The following is an 18,289-nucleotide window of genomic DNA, read 5'->3' as shown; positions in this document are numbered from 1 at the left end:
GAGTTTGAATTTGGTATGAGCATATGGTGTCACTGGTTCTCGCGTCTAAGTAGTAGCATTCCATTCATGAGATCATATCTAAACATGCTTATTAACTCCAGAAATTGCGTTCTTTGTGATACATATATGTGAGTGTTCGTTTTCATGTTTACATCAATCTTCTCACATATGACTAGATTAGGGTGTGTAGTTAGAAAATCTGAGTGAAAATCGAGTGCATATCTTGTAAGGAATTGAGCAAATTCTCTAAGGCATGTTACTACATTCAAAACATGGTTTTAAATGCTTAATTGTGAAATAGTATGTGGTGACTATGATTAAGAATGTACTTAAGTGTGAAGATGACTAAAATCTGTGGGAATGATGATTTTTAACATGTCATGTGCATTGGAAATCCCTAAGACGGGTGTTGGAAGGTTTAGGTTGTGTTTTAAGTGTTTAGTGTCGTTTTGTTTATTTGTTTTTATTCTGTTTTGCTCGAGGACTAGCAAAAGTTAAGTGTGGGGGAGTTTGATAGGAGCATATTTAGGCGACTTACTTAGCTTGTTTTCGTGCATCTATGTTGTTAATTCATAGTTGTTTTAGTAGTTTAAGCCATTTTCGTGTGTTTTTAGGTTCATATGGCTAAGGAAGCAAAAAGATGCATTTTGGAGCATTTTGGAGCAAAATTGGGCTTGGAATGGATAGCATATGATTGGAGCCAAAGTGTTGGACGAATTTGAAGGCCTTGTATTCATTTTGGACATAAAACAAAGGGCCTAGCCCATTCTCTCTTAAACCAACCCCAAGGCCATGCATTTCCTTCCAATTCCAAAGCCCACAATCACTTCAAAAGCCATGCAAAGAACCATCCATTCCATCAAAAACAATCCATCAATTCACATGCAAAACCACCATTAACACACATGCACCCAAACAAAGCCAACCTAGCTAACCCTACATGCATTCTTTATGCAACTCTTCATCATTGCATCACAAATCATTCACCCACATGCACTCATATTCCCATTTCCTTTCCAACATCTCACATGCATTTCCACCTTCCTACTTCATCATTTCACCACATTCTCCCTCTTTAACTCACATGCACCCAAACAAAGCCAACCTAGCTAACCCTACATGCATTATTTATTCACTCTTCATCATTGCATTCATCACCAAAGAACTCCCCATCATTGCCATGCATTCCCCCTAATTCCATCCATCTTCCACACCTTTCCAACCTAGCCACATCCTTTAATCATCCCCCCTTTAAGTTATGATTTTATTTCCTAACCCTACATGCATTATTTATTAACTTTTCATCATGCATCCACATTCATTCCAACACAAAACACACACATGCACTTATTATTTCATCATTGCACCACCAATTCACCCACATGCATTTCCAACCATTCACACCCCTTTAATCATTCTCCTAGCTATCATTCACATGCTCTCCCATCCATTCTCTCCCTATATGTTCCCTCCACTACTCCTATAAATACCCTTGCATTCATTCATTCATTGATCATCTCATTTCATACACAACACACCACAAACACTTCCATCTTCTCCCTAGCCGTGAGTTTTTCTTCCATTTCTCCTCCATTTCTTCCATTTCCATAATCCCCCAATCCATTCAACACACCTACAACATCCCTTAGTTCTTGTGCCACAATAAAGAGGAAGATAAGAGGGCCTAAACGTTCATACAATTCACGTTTGAGTTGTTGGAATGTTTACGTGTTTCTTTGATTTCAAAGTTTAAATTCAATTCTCTTTGTTTTGTAATATGAGGAATGGAAGATAAGAGGGCCTAAACGTTCATACAATTCACGTTTGAGTTGTTGGAATGTTTAGGTGTTTCTTTGATTTCAAAGTTATGAGGAACTAAACCCTTTTTAGCTAGGGGTGATTTCAATACCATGATTATTTATGTAATATGAATTGATGAATTCCGGTTATGAACTCTTGATTCGTGAATGCAATTGGCTTAACTATTTGATGATTAACTTATTTGTGTTTGTTGATTAAGGGTCGACACTTAATTAGCATGCATGAATATGTGGCTAAAGTTTAAGAATGTTTCACATAATCGTTACTAACTTATACTTGAAAGTAGTGAAGGTCGCTTGTCACGATCGCGTTAAGTTTAATTCTTAGCATGAGTAACATGATGTCATAGTTGCAAGTGCTTTGTCAATGCTTATGGTTTTCATTATTCTTAATGATCTTCGATTGTATCTCTATTATGATGACATGTAGGGAACTTTTGAGAATGTTTTGGGTTGTCGAATGATGCCATCCAATCCAATAATATAAGGAAAATCTGAGGGTTAACTAGTGATGTCACGGTTAATTTGGGGCATTGTCGTTCATAATTCAATGAAGGAATAACTGGAAATTGATTCATATGCATAAATATCATGTGTGGAGAAAGAACCTTTAGCTAATTCACCAACCATCTTATTTCATCAATTACATTCATGTTTCGTTATTTCAATTTTCATCAAATCTCAATCCCCCTTTTGCTTTAATGTGCAATATAGTTAGAAATCAATTTAGTTTGTGTTTTTAAAGCATTTTGATTCTTTTGGTTTGTCTTAGTGTTTTAACGTTTAATTTCACATTCTTTGAGTCTAGTTTAACATTTTATATTGTTTTTACGTTTTAGTTTAAATTCGTCCAAATCCAATTCCCCCCTATTTCGTTGAAGTCTTAGTCTTAATCTTTCTTATTTTTAGTTTTGCTTTCTTCGAGCATTAAATAGTGTTTTATATTGTGTTTTTATGTTTTTAAGTTAATTGAGAAGGTTTTAGCAAGCCCTCCTAATCCCCGGTCTAGAACGATCCCTCACTTATCCATTCTACTACAATTGTCAAACGAGGGTTTAATTTGAGTGTCAAGTAATTCTCGCATCAGTCAGCTGGAGTCACTTAATATGACTTGTATGACTAAATCTATAACTCATCCATTTAGCCAGAGCCACCTAATATGAACTGTACGACTCAACCAATAGCTCAACAAGTATGCCTGCACACGAGACGGAACCACCTAAAGTGGTATGTATGACAGGACTGGGTGTAAATAAATACGTTCAAGTGCTACGATCACGTGAAGACTGTGTGAATGATCGCGGGTCACCTACAAGTCGGAACCACCTATAGTGGTCTGTACTACAGGACTGTGCACCTAACTTGGATCCAAGTTGAGCATATGGTGCAGAGGTGAACATCACATGAAGGACTGTGCCCTGACCAAGGGTGGGAGCACTAACACTGGGGTACACGTTTATGAGCTATAATACATCTCAACATAATCATGCAACTCACATCCACAATCTATAAACTCACCTGGCACTTACCTGAGCTTCTGCAGTCAAACATAAATATGTGCAACTACTAAATGCATATTCTAAGTATAAAATATTTGGCATGGCATTTTAAAAACATAAGTCCATTTAAATAAGTTTCTGGGAAAAATACCAAGCATATATATATACACTGAAAACCAAAAGCGCACTCACTAATATGTGGTAGGGTTGTAAGTTCGTAAACCCCGAGCCTCGCTTGACTACGCTCGTCCTTCGGAAACGTCTCACCTATATGTGAAACAACTATTTTAACGTTATTTTAAGCACATAACCAAAACTAGGTAATAATTTCTTATACGTTGCTCAATTGGGGCATTTGAATATACCATCGTGGCCTACTCAATCCCACGAACATCCCCATATTTTGGAAAAAATTTCTAAGTTCCCACGCGCAAACATGTGCCTGGCACACTGACAAATTCCCTAACGGCGTTAAGGAATATTCTGTTAAATAACAGCATATACCATTAATTTTACCTGATGCCGTCAGCATATTTCGTCAAAATTGACGGAATATTCTCCTTCTTCTCCGATGGTTTGCCGGATTCCGGCGCCAACTACTGTTGTACTCGTCGGTTTCTGGAAAAACTTAAAACTTGAATATCTTCACCATTTCTCAACCAAATTTCATGAAATTTGTACCAAAATGAAGCTCTAAACGAGTAGAACTAGTTCTTACCACTTTTACGTCCTAAACCCAATGGAAAATGCCCGGAAAAATCCTTGAAAGAACCGGTTATTCCTGCAATCCCACAACCAAGCTCATTTCGACGTCCAAACTTAACCAAAACTAGCCTCACATGCTAGAGAAGATGAATGCTTACCTTCCTAAGTCTTAAATCTAGCTAATATCTTCTTGATCACATAGAAGAAAATTCCACTCCTTGCCGGAGCTTGGGCATCTCGAGTTCTACTAGTTTTTTCCTCAAACCGAAGCCATGGCTTAACTCCAAGGTTTGCAAGGATTTCAAAAACAACCTCTACTAGCTCAATCTGTGAAAGATGAAGCTAGTAGAGAGATTGGACGTACGGATTGTACAGACGAGGAAGACTCGAGAGAATGAGAGAGAGAAGTCTATACGTGTGTGTGCACGTGTGTGTGTCCAGATTGGGTATCCATATAAAATCCTTAAGCCCTAATTGGGCTACCAATTGTAAGCTAAGATTCATCCAAAACAATCCCAAGTTTCAATTGGGTCCAAAGAAGTAGGAAATGAAAATAATTAGTCCATTTTCTTAGCCCAATAATACATTCACCACCCAACGCTCAAGGGTAAAATAGTCATTCCACGCTGTCGAGGATAAAATATATTATATTTCGGGACGGGTTGTCACACGTGTGCTTAGATCAGCAAGGTAGAAAACACAACCAAAATGTATGTGTTTCCTATAAATGACTCCAAACTGTTAATGCTCAAACTTGTAAGGTTAACAAACTCAATTAAATTACTTTAGATGGTCTTAAGAAATGGGCTGAAAATAAATGGACTGAAAGATGTAGTGCACCCTTTAAAATTGGGCTCCGTCCACTGTGTTCATCAAAATATATTGATTTCAAAACTAAATAGCGCTCGGCTAACACATTCACTATATCCTCTCCGACTCATCTGACACCCATAATGGAGGTCTCTACCTCTTTATAGAGGCCTCTTCTTCTTGAGTTTCAAAACCAATATTTAATTTGCTAACCACTTGTACTAGTTTACCGATAACTTTCTACCTATTTGGCGAATCCTTTATCAGCAAGGTGACATTCTAGCAATCGGATGACGCATCTTTTAAGGTTTAGGCGGCCCGAGTGTCCTGTTCGAACCTCATTCATCCTACCACACCTTGCCGAGCACCACCCTGACTGCCTTTATGTCTCATCCTAGGCCTTTGTTGTTGTTTGCACATCATGGTATGATTTGAGTATCAGTTGAGTCATTTTGCCCTTAGAGACTTGTGTCATAAAGTTGTCAGCTCGTCTATATGTTCCACTCAGTCGGATAGTCTGTCTTTTGTCTCGGTCAGCCTAAGTACTCGGGTTGGCCCCTTTCGAATCCCTTGGGCTTTGGGACTCTTAATCTTTCCTAGGGCTTATGTCGTTTGGTGGGCCTAAATGGCCCAGCGTTAATAATATGCTTGCGTATCAATTTTTAAGACCTTGGCTCTTTGGATTCAAATCCACTTTCAGAGTTCGTTTGATGAATGCATTTCAAGTTTGACAAAATATAAAAAATAAAATTGACTTTACCCGTTCAAAAAAGAACATTTAAGGATCCAACTAAATCCACCCTCAATAATCATTGAAATGAATCAATTCAATTGTATTTTGAAAAAAGAGTGGAGACCCCACCCATGTCTCTTCGCCGTACAACAACGACACCGTAACGCACACAAAACAAATTGGAAGGTCAAATCACGGCGGGGGGTTGAGGGTTTAAAGCCATAAAGAAAGGATATTGTTACTTAAACATTCTTATTAATTTTACAGCATTAAATTTTTTTTTTTTTTAACTCATTGAGTTTGACAATCAAAATTGAAAAAGTGTGAAAAATAAAAATAGATAACATTAGACTATCCTAAAAATTATTTAAAAGCCTGTATGGCAATGAGCTGTGATGGAGGAAGGAGGTGGCTACCATCCATTGCAATAGCACGTACACGTACACATCCGCACGTCACCCGCCCTAGTCCAAAGTTCCAGTTCCCCACGCGCATGGAGTTCATCTGTTTGCATTGCAACTTTTCGAACTTATGTTTTGTTTCTTCTCTATTTTTTCTTGGCTTTGCTGAGGACTCTACGTTCATCGATCTCACACCACAATTCACCTTGATATTAATAAGGCCTTTCCATTTTCATCTCTATCCCTCTCTTTTTCTCTACCACATAATATAGTCCATGTTTTCGTTTAATTTGCTTTTTGTCATCATCTCTTGGTAATGGAAACTCCTATTCGATGAACAACCGTCACGTATAAGAAACAATATCACATGTATACTCAAAGCATATATGTATTTCTATACACATGTACGTATACTTCTATCAAATTTGTATATCACATGTATACTTATGAAGTAAAATGTGATGTATACATGTGTTATATAAACGTTCCAAGCTGGATAATGAATTTGTTAAAAAGTCTCATATAGGAAAAGAAAACAATTTTGCAATTATATGGTTCCCAAATTGTTGAACACACATATATATAACGCATTAGCCACTTAGTACTATAATTTAGTGAAACTTCTTTTATAAAAATTTTAAATTCAAATCTCGTATATGACAAGTTTGATATCTATTTATTCTTGCTTGATGTACAAATTAATTAAGCAAACAAACGTCCCCACCTACCCCATCATTTAATCTACAAATACATTAATAATATATATTTAATAATAAATCAATGATTTAGTTGTTACTGTCACGAACGCAAAGCTGATTTTTGTTTTGAATAATCTACCCTTCTTGTTATTATTTTTTTCTACTTGGTTCACCTTTTTGGTATCTCAAATGGATAATCTCAGGTAACTCAATTGTTTAGATCAAATTTGTAAATCATATGATATATCATAAGTATAAAATAAACACGTTAATTAATACTTAATAACTCAAATCATATAATTTATAATACATGATTTAAATAGAGAGTCTCTTTTAACATTAGTACCCATCTTAAATAGTTAGATACTACTACTCAGAATTAAAAGCTGTCAGAGACATCTCCTTACTTTCTCAGGATATTATTAGCCAGCAGCTCTGGGCATAATAAAATGACCCGGCACCCTATCCTTCTCTTCTCATCATTCTCCCTTTTCCCATTCTCAAACAGTCGGGCCCTGCTTGTTCCATACACAAATTTGCACAATATAATTGAAGCAGCAGCAGAAGAAGAAACAACCATGTTAGACTATTAGTATATAATTACCCTCTTCCCTCTCAGATCTACTACACCATTACAAGTACTCAAATCAAGGGCTCTCTCAAAAAATGAGCCAGCGCGTTCCTAGCTGGGATCTTGATGAAACTACTACTACTCCACCTGCTCCTAGGCTCTCTTCTCGCTCCCACTCCCTTCACACAGCACCTACAGATGTCCCTCTGTATGCTAAACTCTCTCTTTCTCACTGGTTTGATTAGTTTTTAAGGGAAATGATTTCCGTACTATTTTGCTATGAATGCACACTCCTGTTTATTTTAGACTTTGAATCGAGTAAGTCGAAGGAGAATTAAGTGGCAGAAATAAACGGAGAAGAAAAATGATGTACATAAAAGATTACCCATTATTAGTGAATCACTTAAATTATTTATACATTTATGTGCAGGTTGGACTACGAAGTAGCAGAGTTGACATGGGAAAACGGCGAGGTAGCCATGCACGGCTTAGGACCACCGCGCCTGTTGGCGAAGCCTTTATCTATGACTACTAAGTACACCACCTGGGACAAGCCCCGGGCAAGTGGCACCCTTGAATCAATAGTCAACCAAGCCACATCCACAGCTTTACCCTGTCCTCTCAAGCCTCCCTTTGATTCTTCCTCTGGTGGCGGCAGCGGCGCTAAGGAACTAGTGACCTGGTTTGATCGACACCGTGCTGTGGCAACGCCCTCCACCACTGTGACTATGGACGCATTGGTTCCTTGCAGGAACCAAAGTGATGACCCAAGTAGTCAAATGATCGAGTCCATATCCATGCCAGGGGTGATTTCTGGTGCGGGCATGGTAGGATGCTCCACTCGAGTAGATTCGTGCAGTGGCACCACTGGTGCCGCCACACACGACGATGACACCCTTCTTTCTGGAAAAGGAACGAGCTTGGCACGTGTCCCTGAAACGCCTGAGTGGAGCAGCAGATCGCAAAGTGTGAGTGGTAGTGCCACGTTTGGGATCGATAGCCAACATGTTACACTTGACAGTACAAAGGCAAGCGACTATGACTCCGTTTGTCACAGTAGACCACAGGCAAACTCCCTGTTTTACTCCCTAAATATGTGCATACGTGTTAGATAATTATATCTGAATTATTATTTGAATAATATAATGGATTTGTTGGTTACTAGGGTTTCCGTATTTTATTTTTATTTTTTAATTGATTTGTTATTTGTTTCTTTATTGTTTTTTTTTTCTTTTTTTTTTTTGAAGGGGGAGGTAGGAGATGAAGATGACAGAAAGAAACGAAGTACTGGAAAATCTTCGATTTCTACAAAAAGGAGCAGGGCTGCCGCTATTCATAACCAGTCTGAACGAGTATGCTAGCTCTCTCTTTTTATCCGAATTGAGCCTTTAGAAATACAATCCAGTCATGTATCTACGTACAGAAGAATTTTCTTTTATTTGGACAACTTCTAATATATACTTTTATTTTACTTTGAAAAAAAATTCAATTTTAGTACCTAAACAAAAAGCTGTCAATGATACTTCAAAATTATGATTTCTCTCTCAGTTTACTTTGTCGCAATAAATGAACAAATTAATATATATCAATTTTTTTAATGAAAGGAAATGAATAATATAAATACAAAAATATTACTCTTATCCTACATGTATTTATGAGTTCTATTTCTATTTAAAAACAATACAAATATACGATAAAGGTAACATTACACATATAAATATGTAAGACGAATTTTTCAGTTTTTTTTATCAAGAACTGAGAATGTAACATATATATCAATGATTGGATTGAGTATAGTCTATACCTAGTGGATCCCAGTCTAAAGGTAGGTGATGAGCATTTACAGTCCGATAGAAAACTGCTTGACCTCTTCGGATTCAAATTATATATCATAACTGTTTCTTATTATCACAATAGCCGTTTCTTACCTACAGAATTTTTTTTTTGGAATTTTAACGAAAAACTTCGGGTACGGTTCATTTTAACGAAAAATCATATTTTTACACTAAAAAGTCAATACTATTTATTTTACCTTTTATTTTGTAAACTCACAATTTTCAAGCTCGTTTCATTAATTTTTTTTTTTTTTTCACAGAAAAGGAGAGATAAGATCAATCAAAGGATGAAGACGCTGCAGAAGCTGGTCCCAAATTCCAGTAAGGTATGATGTTCCACTTTTGGGTTTTGTGCACTATCTTTCTTGTTTTTGTTTCATCGAATAACAGTAAAAGTGAAAAAACCTCGATAAATGTCAAATTAGATGTCAATATGAGTTGTGTTTTTTTGGTGACCTGATAATTAAAAATTTATAATCACTCATATTTGAATTTGATATTAATAATTATATTTAAAATATTAAAAACATAATATTTATTCTCCACATTTTAAGAAATCTAAAAATAAGTGATCATACATATTTTAGTCATCAGATAATCAATAAAACGTTTCTTGTGCTAATATCATCTAGTTATCATGTGGGGCCTTGTAGTTTTAGTGGTACCGTAATTATTCAAACACTCACGACAAGAATAGGTACCTTTCAAGTCCTCAACATCTTCTAAGCCAAAGGAAAAAGATACTAATTATCACTTGAGATTTCACAAATTGTTCTCATCAATTGGGAGGAAATGCATGCATGCCCCAAGGGCCGCTATTGACAGAAAAATAGTCACTTCAGGGTACTTTTGGTTTCACATTTTGATTTATAAGCATGAGACAGGTCTGCCGATTACCATAAATGTTGTCCAAAATCTCATTGCATTTGCATGTGGTTGTGTGTGTTTTTGGTGAATTCAATGATCCTAGTCCACACATCCATTTTGTAACAATGTACAATTGAACGGGAGGTTGTTCGCTATGGGACAACTTCCTGATTCCACTTAAATATTTCCAAGTGGTAGGCCCTAATCCTTGTGTATTGTGATCCTCTCAAATAGATGCCTTTTATGGCACCGGTTTACTTTCGCTTGACATTCTTAAAAAGTGTCAAAAATAAATAATGCTACATTTACCACTTATTTGTATCACCTCTCTATTAGAGATAGAGCTCGCTAATGCATGTTAATCTCATCTCTATCAGAGAGATGATAGAAATATGTGCTAAGAGTAGCATTTTTTTTTACCAATAAAAGACACGTATTAATTCTTTCCCCATGTCCTTGTGTTATTAGTACGACACTTCACTGTGACGGTGAATTCGTGTCATACAAGTTGTTATTCCCGAATAAGAATAACTTTCTTCGTATATTATGAATCTCTAACCTGATGTGCAGCTGTTGGTGAATGATTTTTTCACCACTTACATACTTAATTATTTCCGTTGATTTTTCTTTGATTTGTTCAATCTAATGCCTCTTAAAAAGAAAAATGGTAGCTTAGGGTTGAAAAAAAAAATGTGCATAATGGACAAAAGAACAAAGAAGTTGTAGAAATGCGGTCAAACTCTGAAGAGTAAACCTTAGAGGTATATTTTGGGTTTATATCCCCTCAATCTGTACATATTTAATCACGTGAAGAGTAATGAAGAATAATAGAGAATGAAGTGGTATAAATCCATAACATGTAAATTTCTAACATGAAACATATATGTAGTAGTGGGATAGAGATTGAATGTGAGATTAACCGTAGGTTTTGAGAAAAGGAATTGCTATTTGTACTTCAAAATTCTTATTTTGCACTCTTCACAAGTTTTTTTTTTTGCTTCTAAATATAGAAAGTTTGAGTGCAAAATGAGAATTTTAGAGTGCCAATAACAGCTCCTTGAGAAAATATAATTGGATGTACAATTTCAAGTAGTAAAATTACCTTCAAAGGGTACATTTAACATTTTACTAAAAATTTAATTTTACTCCTTAAAATTCAATTTAATTTAACACCATAGTAATTTTTCCAAACATAATTCAATGACTATGTCCAACTAAGCAACTTCCTTAATTTTGACTTTGCACAATTTGTATTTTTGGGTGTCTAAAATAATCTTAATGACATTTGACATTTATTTAGTTAGTTACTTGTTATCTTAGCCCTTACGGGCCCAGAAGGGATAGATAATCATTGATTGCCCCCAATTGTCCCCATTTAAAGGAAAAAAGAAGTAGTTACTTGTTATCAAGAGTTATTTTTCAAATTAATCAACGCAATTAAATGTCACCTGATGAAATAAATCTTGCGAATTGAAAAAATAAAAAATAAAAAATTTACTGCCATGTTTGAATGCATACTAATAATAAAATTACATTATAAAATAAATTACTGTTTATTACATATTATATGTGGGACTTGCTTCACATCGAACTTCAACGATTCAAATTGTCTATTTTGTAAGTCTCGATTCATAAATTATCCTTGCAAAAATTCAATTCAACAATGAAATTTCATTGTTTCTTATAGAACAAAATGTTCGTCAATTTCTTTAAACTCAATTAGATGTCTCAAATATTTCTGATTTGGCTAATATTTTGCAAGAGATGATCTATGAGGTGCAACTTGAAAACTAGATGGTTTAGATCATTGAAGTTCAATGTTGTGTGGGCCACCACTAGTCCTCATTTAGAAAAATTGGAAATCCCCTCCTATAAAGGCCTCATATACATACATATATATATATATATGTGTGTGTGTGTGTGTGTGTGTGTGTGTGTGTGTGTGTGTGTGTGTGTGTGTGTGTGTGTGTAAAATAAAAATACAATATGCCTAATCTATGTGATAATACATGCAAAAAATGTTATTTGATTCGAAACCGCGCCTAATATATGCAATAATACATACAATTATATCTCTAAATAACCAACATTTTTATTTCAGACTGATAAAGCTTCAATGCTAGACGAAGTGATTGAATATTTGAAGCAATTGCAAGCACAAGTCCAAATGATAAGCAGAATGAACATGCCTACCATGATGTTACCAATGGCCATGCAACAGCTTCAAATGTCTATGATGGCCGCCGCCCCAAGAAACATGGGGATGGGCATGGGAATAGGGATGGGAATGGGAATGGACATGAACAACATTGGCCGCCCCGGCATTCCTCCGGTTCTTCACCCATCCGCATTCATGCCCATGGCGGCTTCTTGGGATGGCACCGGCGGTGACAGGCTACCAGCTGCTTCAACGGGAGTAATGCCTGATCACTTGTCCGCGTTCCTCGCATGCCAATCACAGGTATGCTTTGAATCTAGAATTTAATTTACTGATTAAATTTTATATTATATTTACAATAAAACTATTTCGACAGACAAAGCAGTATTAATTAAAACGGAGATTATAGCATTGCCCCCTTAACGTTTGTATTTCGAACTTTTTCGCAGCCTATGACCATGGATGCTTACAGCATGATGGCAGCCATGTATCAGCAGTTCCATCAACCTCCAGCATCTAGCTCTAAGGGCTAATAAGCAAGATATCACATGCTCCATACTTATGAATGGGCAAGAACTGGTTTGAACGTGGATTTCGAATACTATGGTGCAATAATGTCTTTGATTATATCAGCTGGCTACATGTATATGATTGGTATCTTTCAATGAGAATCAATATAGAGTAAGACCTCTTTATATTACACAGTTGAGACCGAGTCATATAACTTTAGGAAGATTATATTACTTAATAGATGTGTAGGTAAAACATATTACTTTATTGACTTATTCTTAATGAATGTGGTATTTTCTAAGGAGGATTCCTTAGGCACGAACTATTTTATTTCCTGCATATTTTTGTACTCATTAACAATTATAATTATGTGGATGTGTGTTTCATTAAGATGGACTAAGAAAAATTATAACTTATTATAATATGAAGTTTATTCCAATACATAATTGGTCCCAAGTTGGGACTGAAATTTTTTATGACTTCATGAGATTATTCCATTATAGATATTACTTTAGAGAGGTTTTATTTTATAGATATTACTTTAGAGAGGTTTTATTGTAGTATTAGTTTTTTATTCCGCGGAATGATTTGAGATCTTTGATTTCGGGTGAATTGTAGTGCACTACAGGGGCATTCTGTGTACACTTAAGTTTAAGTTTCAACTAATTGTTGCGAAAATTATAGTAATCAAAATTAAACAAATGCTCACAAGCAAGTATATGAATCAAAAGATTGTACATGAAGCAACACAGATTACCTTCCCACAAAGATTTGATTTAATTCTAAGAAACCTTACCTAATTAAGTTAAATTATAACTAATTTAAACTTGAAAATAAAAATTGAAAAGTTTTGTTGAAAACAATTTGTGGTTGTTGAAATTGACTTTGAATAATTTAAATGCAAAATACAAGGATCACACAAGCAAACAACAAATCAAGAGGGGAAAGTACAATAGCATCACATTGACCGTAACAAATCCTACTAAATTCTTTTAGTCCGTTATCAACTAGCAGTAATTCCCTGTATATATATTCCCAAATTTTGTATAATATTAGTTTCATTTGTTTACTATAAATGCCCTTATTTGCTAACTATCAATGACACTTAATATGACAAGCTTAATATTTCATTTGTTTAGAATAGTGAAGAAAAATTACAAGCTAAATATGACCATATCTTTCCATTTAATAAAAATTAATTAAAATCAATTCATCCTCTTCACAGTCATCAACAGATGACCAACATAACATGCAATGTTTGCTCAAAGATGGACATTTAAATGATTGGATGCTTATTTGTCAACTTTGATCAAAATGTCACCTTGGCAAAAGGGTTCACTCATCTTATCATTATACTGTACATTGAATGACTTTGGCCCGTTTATTGTTCAATTGAAATATTGGAAAATGTTAGGGTGTCTACATTTTTATATCAAATTGATATATTATCTGACGTGATAAGTGATACATACATGTTGTGTCAAATAATGAGTTTATCTCATTATACATCATTTGTCACATTATGTAGTAAACACCAGAAAGATACAAAAAATATAATCTCTCTAAAACTAGCTTAGAGTTTCATTTCATGTACTTAAGACACCTAGCTCCATTCATGGATTCAACTAGTAAAACAACAAACTATTGTGGTAGAACCAAATTCGTGTACCATCATAGAAGGAGGAGTTATACGAGTCTGACTACCTGTAAAAGAGAAAACAACCACGATTAATCTTAGGTAGTGGTTGGATACCAACGAAAGGCTTTTTGACAGTCAAGTTATTAAGCAATATAAGACTCAAGCAGTGTGAAGGGGATAAAGTAAAAGATAATTGCATTACCCGACAAAAACCCTAGATGAGTGTATTTATACTAGTTAGGAGAATGACCTTTTAGGATATGGAATCAGTATTAAATTAGAAGAATATAGGAAACTAGTCTAATCACCAATTGGATCAAGAATCTCAATGAAGTCTGCAGACTTCGCCTTTGTTTCCAGTGCACAGCAGGATGTGGTGGCATTGCTTGCCCATCTGAGCAACTCAATCATATCAAAGTTGTTGAGTCCATGACCGGACTCTAAGGTATATGCATTCTGATCCATCATACTCCAGCTCATCCTAGATCCGTTTGGTGTTCCACTTAAGGATTCTCGAGCGTTTGCTGTATATTTGTTAATGATGGAGCATTTTGATTAGCTGGAGTAAATTCTTCCATGAAGTGTGTAAGTGCCTGGACATCATCGAAGTCTTGGGGCGATAGATGATTTCATGTTGCCCCAGTTTAATGGCCCATTTGGTGATTCTAAAAGATGCATTTAAACTGTGCAAGATAGATCAAAGCGGGTATTCTATCATGTAAATGACTCGAATGACTAGAAGTATGGTCGGAGTTTCCTGGTTGCCATCACTAAGGCTAGAATAAGCTTTTCAATCTTCGGGGGTATCTAGTTTCTAGTTCGAGAAAAGCTTTAAACACATAATACACATGTTTCTACTCCTCGAGCCTTCTTGGAATAGGGCTGCACTAACCCCATATTCCACTATTCGTAGGTCTAGAGTTGTCTTCTACTTTTCTTGATAGTTGTGAAGAAAGGGTTGTACTTGTCAATAGACCGTGAAAGAAATCGACTAAAAGCGGCTGCTCTCCTTGTTAGACTTTGGATTTCTTTCATAGTTCGAGTCGACTTTATCTCTAGATTAGCTTCATTTTTGTGCTTGGTGACTAGATAACCTAAGATTTCCTGACACTACTCCGAAGGTGCATTTTCTGGATTAAGTTTCATGTTGTATTTTCAGAGTAGGTCGAAAAATTCTTTGAATTGATAAGATGATCCTTATTTTCCTTGCTCTTGACCACCATGTCATTGACAAATACCTCCATTGTCTTTCTAAATTTCTCTTTGAAGATTAGGTTAACCAGTCTTTGATAGGTTGCCTCTGTATTTTTTAAGGAAAGGCATAACACGATAACAGTATGCACCTCTATCAATGACAAAATATGTCTTCTCCTTATTTGGTCTGTACATCTTGATCTGGTTGTATTTGGAGTACGTGTCTATGTAACTTAACAATTCATGCCTAGCTGTGGAATCGACAAACAAGTCTATCTGAGGTAGATGATAAGGATCATTAGGGCAATGCCTAGTTCTAGTCAGTGAAGTCCAAACAAACTCTCCACTTATTGTTCTTCTTCTACATAAGGACTACATTGGCTAGCCAATCTGGATGATGGACTTCAACAATAAATTTGGCATTCTTGAGTTTTTCAACCTTGAAGACTTTACTCCACTCTATTCCATGGTTGGTTTTTCACCAGATAATCGGTTTCATGGTTGCATCCAGATGAAAACAGTGGCAACTTATCGAATGACCAATTCCAGGCATATCTTCACCAGGCCAAGCGACTACATCCTTATTTACCTACAAAAAGGCGGTGAATAACTCTTTTTTCTTGATTCGACAACTTTCATCTGATCTTGTCCTTGTGTTCCTATCTATCAGGAAAACTTACGTAGACAGCATCTTAGTCCATTTCGGACTCCGGGGTATTGTCATCCTGGGGCCCAGGTCCATGTCGAATTTGTTGGCCCCTAGTCTATGATTGCTATGCATACTTTTTCGTCGGAGCTATGAAGCTCTATTCTCATTTCTGGATCATATTCAGGTTTTCCAGAGCATAATTGCAGATTGCAGCCACATCACCTTTCATTTCCTTTATGCCGCTAGGTGTAAGATATAAGAGTAGTTGGTTGTAAGATGAAGAAATCGTCCTTATCTTGTCAAGCCAATTTTGGCCCAAGATGATGTTGTGCGGGGTTGGAGTCTATAATATGAAAGACTTCAAGATAGTTATAGGGTTCCACATGAACCACCAAGTTCACAGTCTCAAGTGCTTGAAACGGAGCACTTTTAAAGGTATGTAAAGTAGTCTTACTCTGGTTGATGTTATCCATAATATCCATCATTTCCACTGCTTCTTTGGAGAGGATGCTAAGTCCAGTTCATTTATTTTCCGGTACGTGGTTGACTATGACATTCAAAATTTTATGACTAAGGCATTGTCTTGGAGAGTTTATATGCCCTCCAAATCTCAATCGAAGAACATTAAGATATTAGAGATGATTGGAAATGGTTTGTGGATGGAGGTTGCCAACGTCGGCTCCTTGCTTGTCACCTTCCTCTCATTTCTGGTATTGCTCAAATGTTCTTGTTCCCCATAAATACAGTTAACATTGATGGTTGGCTACTTCATTGGCCTTCGATCCTCAAACGATTCCAAATTTTGTTTAGGCTTCTTACGAGAGGTTTTGGGAGTCCAACTATGTCGTTTTTCACAGGGGTTTATATCAACAATTCCCTTACAGTCGGAATGGCCATCGTCATAGCCAGTAGCTTTTCAAATCTAAAGACGACGCCCTGACATCCTCCAGGGCTTTCACGCATCTTTCAAGGTCAACCAGATTCGATCGGTTCTCTGACCGAGAAGCCCTCAATTTTTTTTTAAGTTTGTTTACGCAATCAATAACCCTTATCAAGGCTTCCCACATTTGGTTCATGGTAGGGATAACTCTGTCGATAAAGACGCCATTGTTTCCCAAAGTGACAGAGGCATAGGGATGCTGATTACTTCCTTCATAAAAATTGGTACCAGCTTTCACCGAACTATCTGAAGTAGACATGACGTGGTAGAGTGATTTGGTTGGGGGAATTTGAGTTCACTCTAAATGAAAGCACCAATTTTTGAAACCAAATTCACACACAGCCAAAAACGGAGAAGCTGCACGAATCCGACTACCTATAAAAGAGAAAACAATCACGATTAACCTTAGGCACCGGTAGGGTACTGGCCAAAGGCTCTTTGATGGTCAAGTTAGTAAGCAATATAAGACTCAAGTAATGATCAAAAGAATAAAGTATGTGATAATTACCTTACCTAAAATGATCCCTAGATGGGTGTATTTATATTTGTTAAGGGAGAGACCAAGATGGAATTAATATTAAACTGGTAGAATCCAAGGGGATATCTAGGATTAGATATTATGTTCTCTTAGAAGTGTGGTTACTTGCGGTGCATTTCAATCCTTAGATTGTAGGAATATCCAAGAATGGTCAATCTTAATGAGGTATGTGGACTTCATTGGCCCTTCTAAGCAGCCCAATCAGATTAGAGCTGTTGGGTCCATGATCGGACTTTTGAGGTATATCTGTTCCGATCTGTTTTACTTCGGCCCTAGAAAATCATGATCCCACATATTGAATATTAATTTTTTCAACAAGGAAAATTGGGTTGATCTCATGTATGAAAAACTTTTAAGTATAACCATCACATGGTAACTTAATGTAATTAATTCATGTATTATATGGGTGGACGACGAGTTTATCTTTTAAATTATAGAATTAATAAACAAAACATGTGCTATATAAGATAACTGCATTATGGATTATACTTCCCTCACTTGAATGGATGAGCTCATTCATCTCTTTGATATATAGACCAATCCTCTCTTGACACATGTTCATTCTTTCAAATTTCTTTTTAAAAGAATGAACATGTTGATCCATATGGAAGGGAGAGCTCATCCCCTTTAAGTGAGATGCAAATATTATCCGTAAACTATTAACACCATTCACACATAATGGATTATACTTCCCTCACTTGAACGGATGAGCTCATTCATCT

General features: G+C 36.1%; 1 protein-coding gene across 2 annotated transcripts; it reads left to right on the top strand.

Annotated features, from left to right (window-relative positions):
* The first annotated feature begins 7,209 nt into the window (after positions 1 to 7,209).
* LOC103935970 (transcription factor UNE10) lies at positions 7,210 to 12,797 on the top strand. Of its 2 annotated transcripts, none has more exons than XM_048566776.1 (6): positions 7,210 to 7,445; positions 7,668 to 8,265; positions 8,485 to 8,589; positions 9,333 to 9,398; positions 12,041 to 12,400; positions 12,547 to 12,797. In XM_048566776.1, the coding sequence occupies exons 1-6, from the start codon at positions 7,333 to 7,335 to the stop codon at positions 12,628 to 12,630; spliced, it is 1,326 nt and encodes a 441-aa protein (XP_048422733.1). In that variant the 5' UTR covers positions 7,210 to 7,332; the 3' UTR covers positions 12,631 to 12,797. The 2 variants fall into 2 exon arrangements, with proteins under 2 accessions (XP_048422733.1, XP_048422732.1); XM_048566775.1 differs by having other exon boundaries at positions 7,668 to 8,304.
* The last annotated feature ends 5,492 nt before the right edge of the window (positions 12,798 to 18,289 follow it).

The sequence above is a fragment of a genome, unplaced genomic scaffold, assembly GCF_019419815.1.
Source record: "Pyrus x bretschneideri cultivar Hongxiangsu unplaced genomic scaffold, Pyrus_bretschneideri_v1 Contig43, whole genome shotgun sequence".
NCBI classification, from domain to species: Eukaryota; Viridiplantae; Streptophyta; class Magnoliopsida; order Rosales; family Rosaceae; genus Pyrus; species Pyrus x bretschneideri.
The sequence above is the reverse complement of the archived record's forward strand: the minus strand, read 5'-3'. Positions and strand labels throughout refer to the sequence as shown.

What these genes read in the sequence shown, in the direction of transcription:
- LOC103935970 (XM_048566775.1), top strand. Translation starts at nt 7,333, where the DNA reads ATGAGCCAGCGCGTTCCTAGCTGGGATCTTGATGAAACTACTACTACT. An exon ending in GCACCTACAGATGTCCCTCT is followed by an intron (nt 7,446 to 7,667) that starts GTATGCTAAACT and finishes ATTTATGTGCAG; the next exon opens with GTTGGACTACGAAGTAGCAG. An exon ending in TGGTCCCAAATTCCAGTAAG is followed by an intron (nt 9,399 to 12,040) that starts GTATGATGTTCC and finishes TTTTTATTTCAG; the next exon opens with ACTGATAAAGCTTCAATGCT.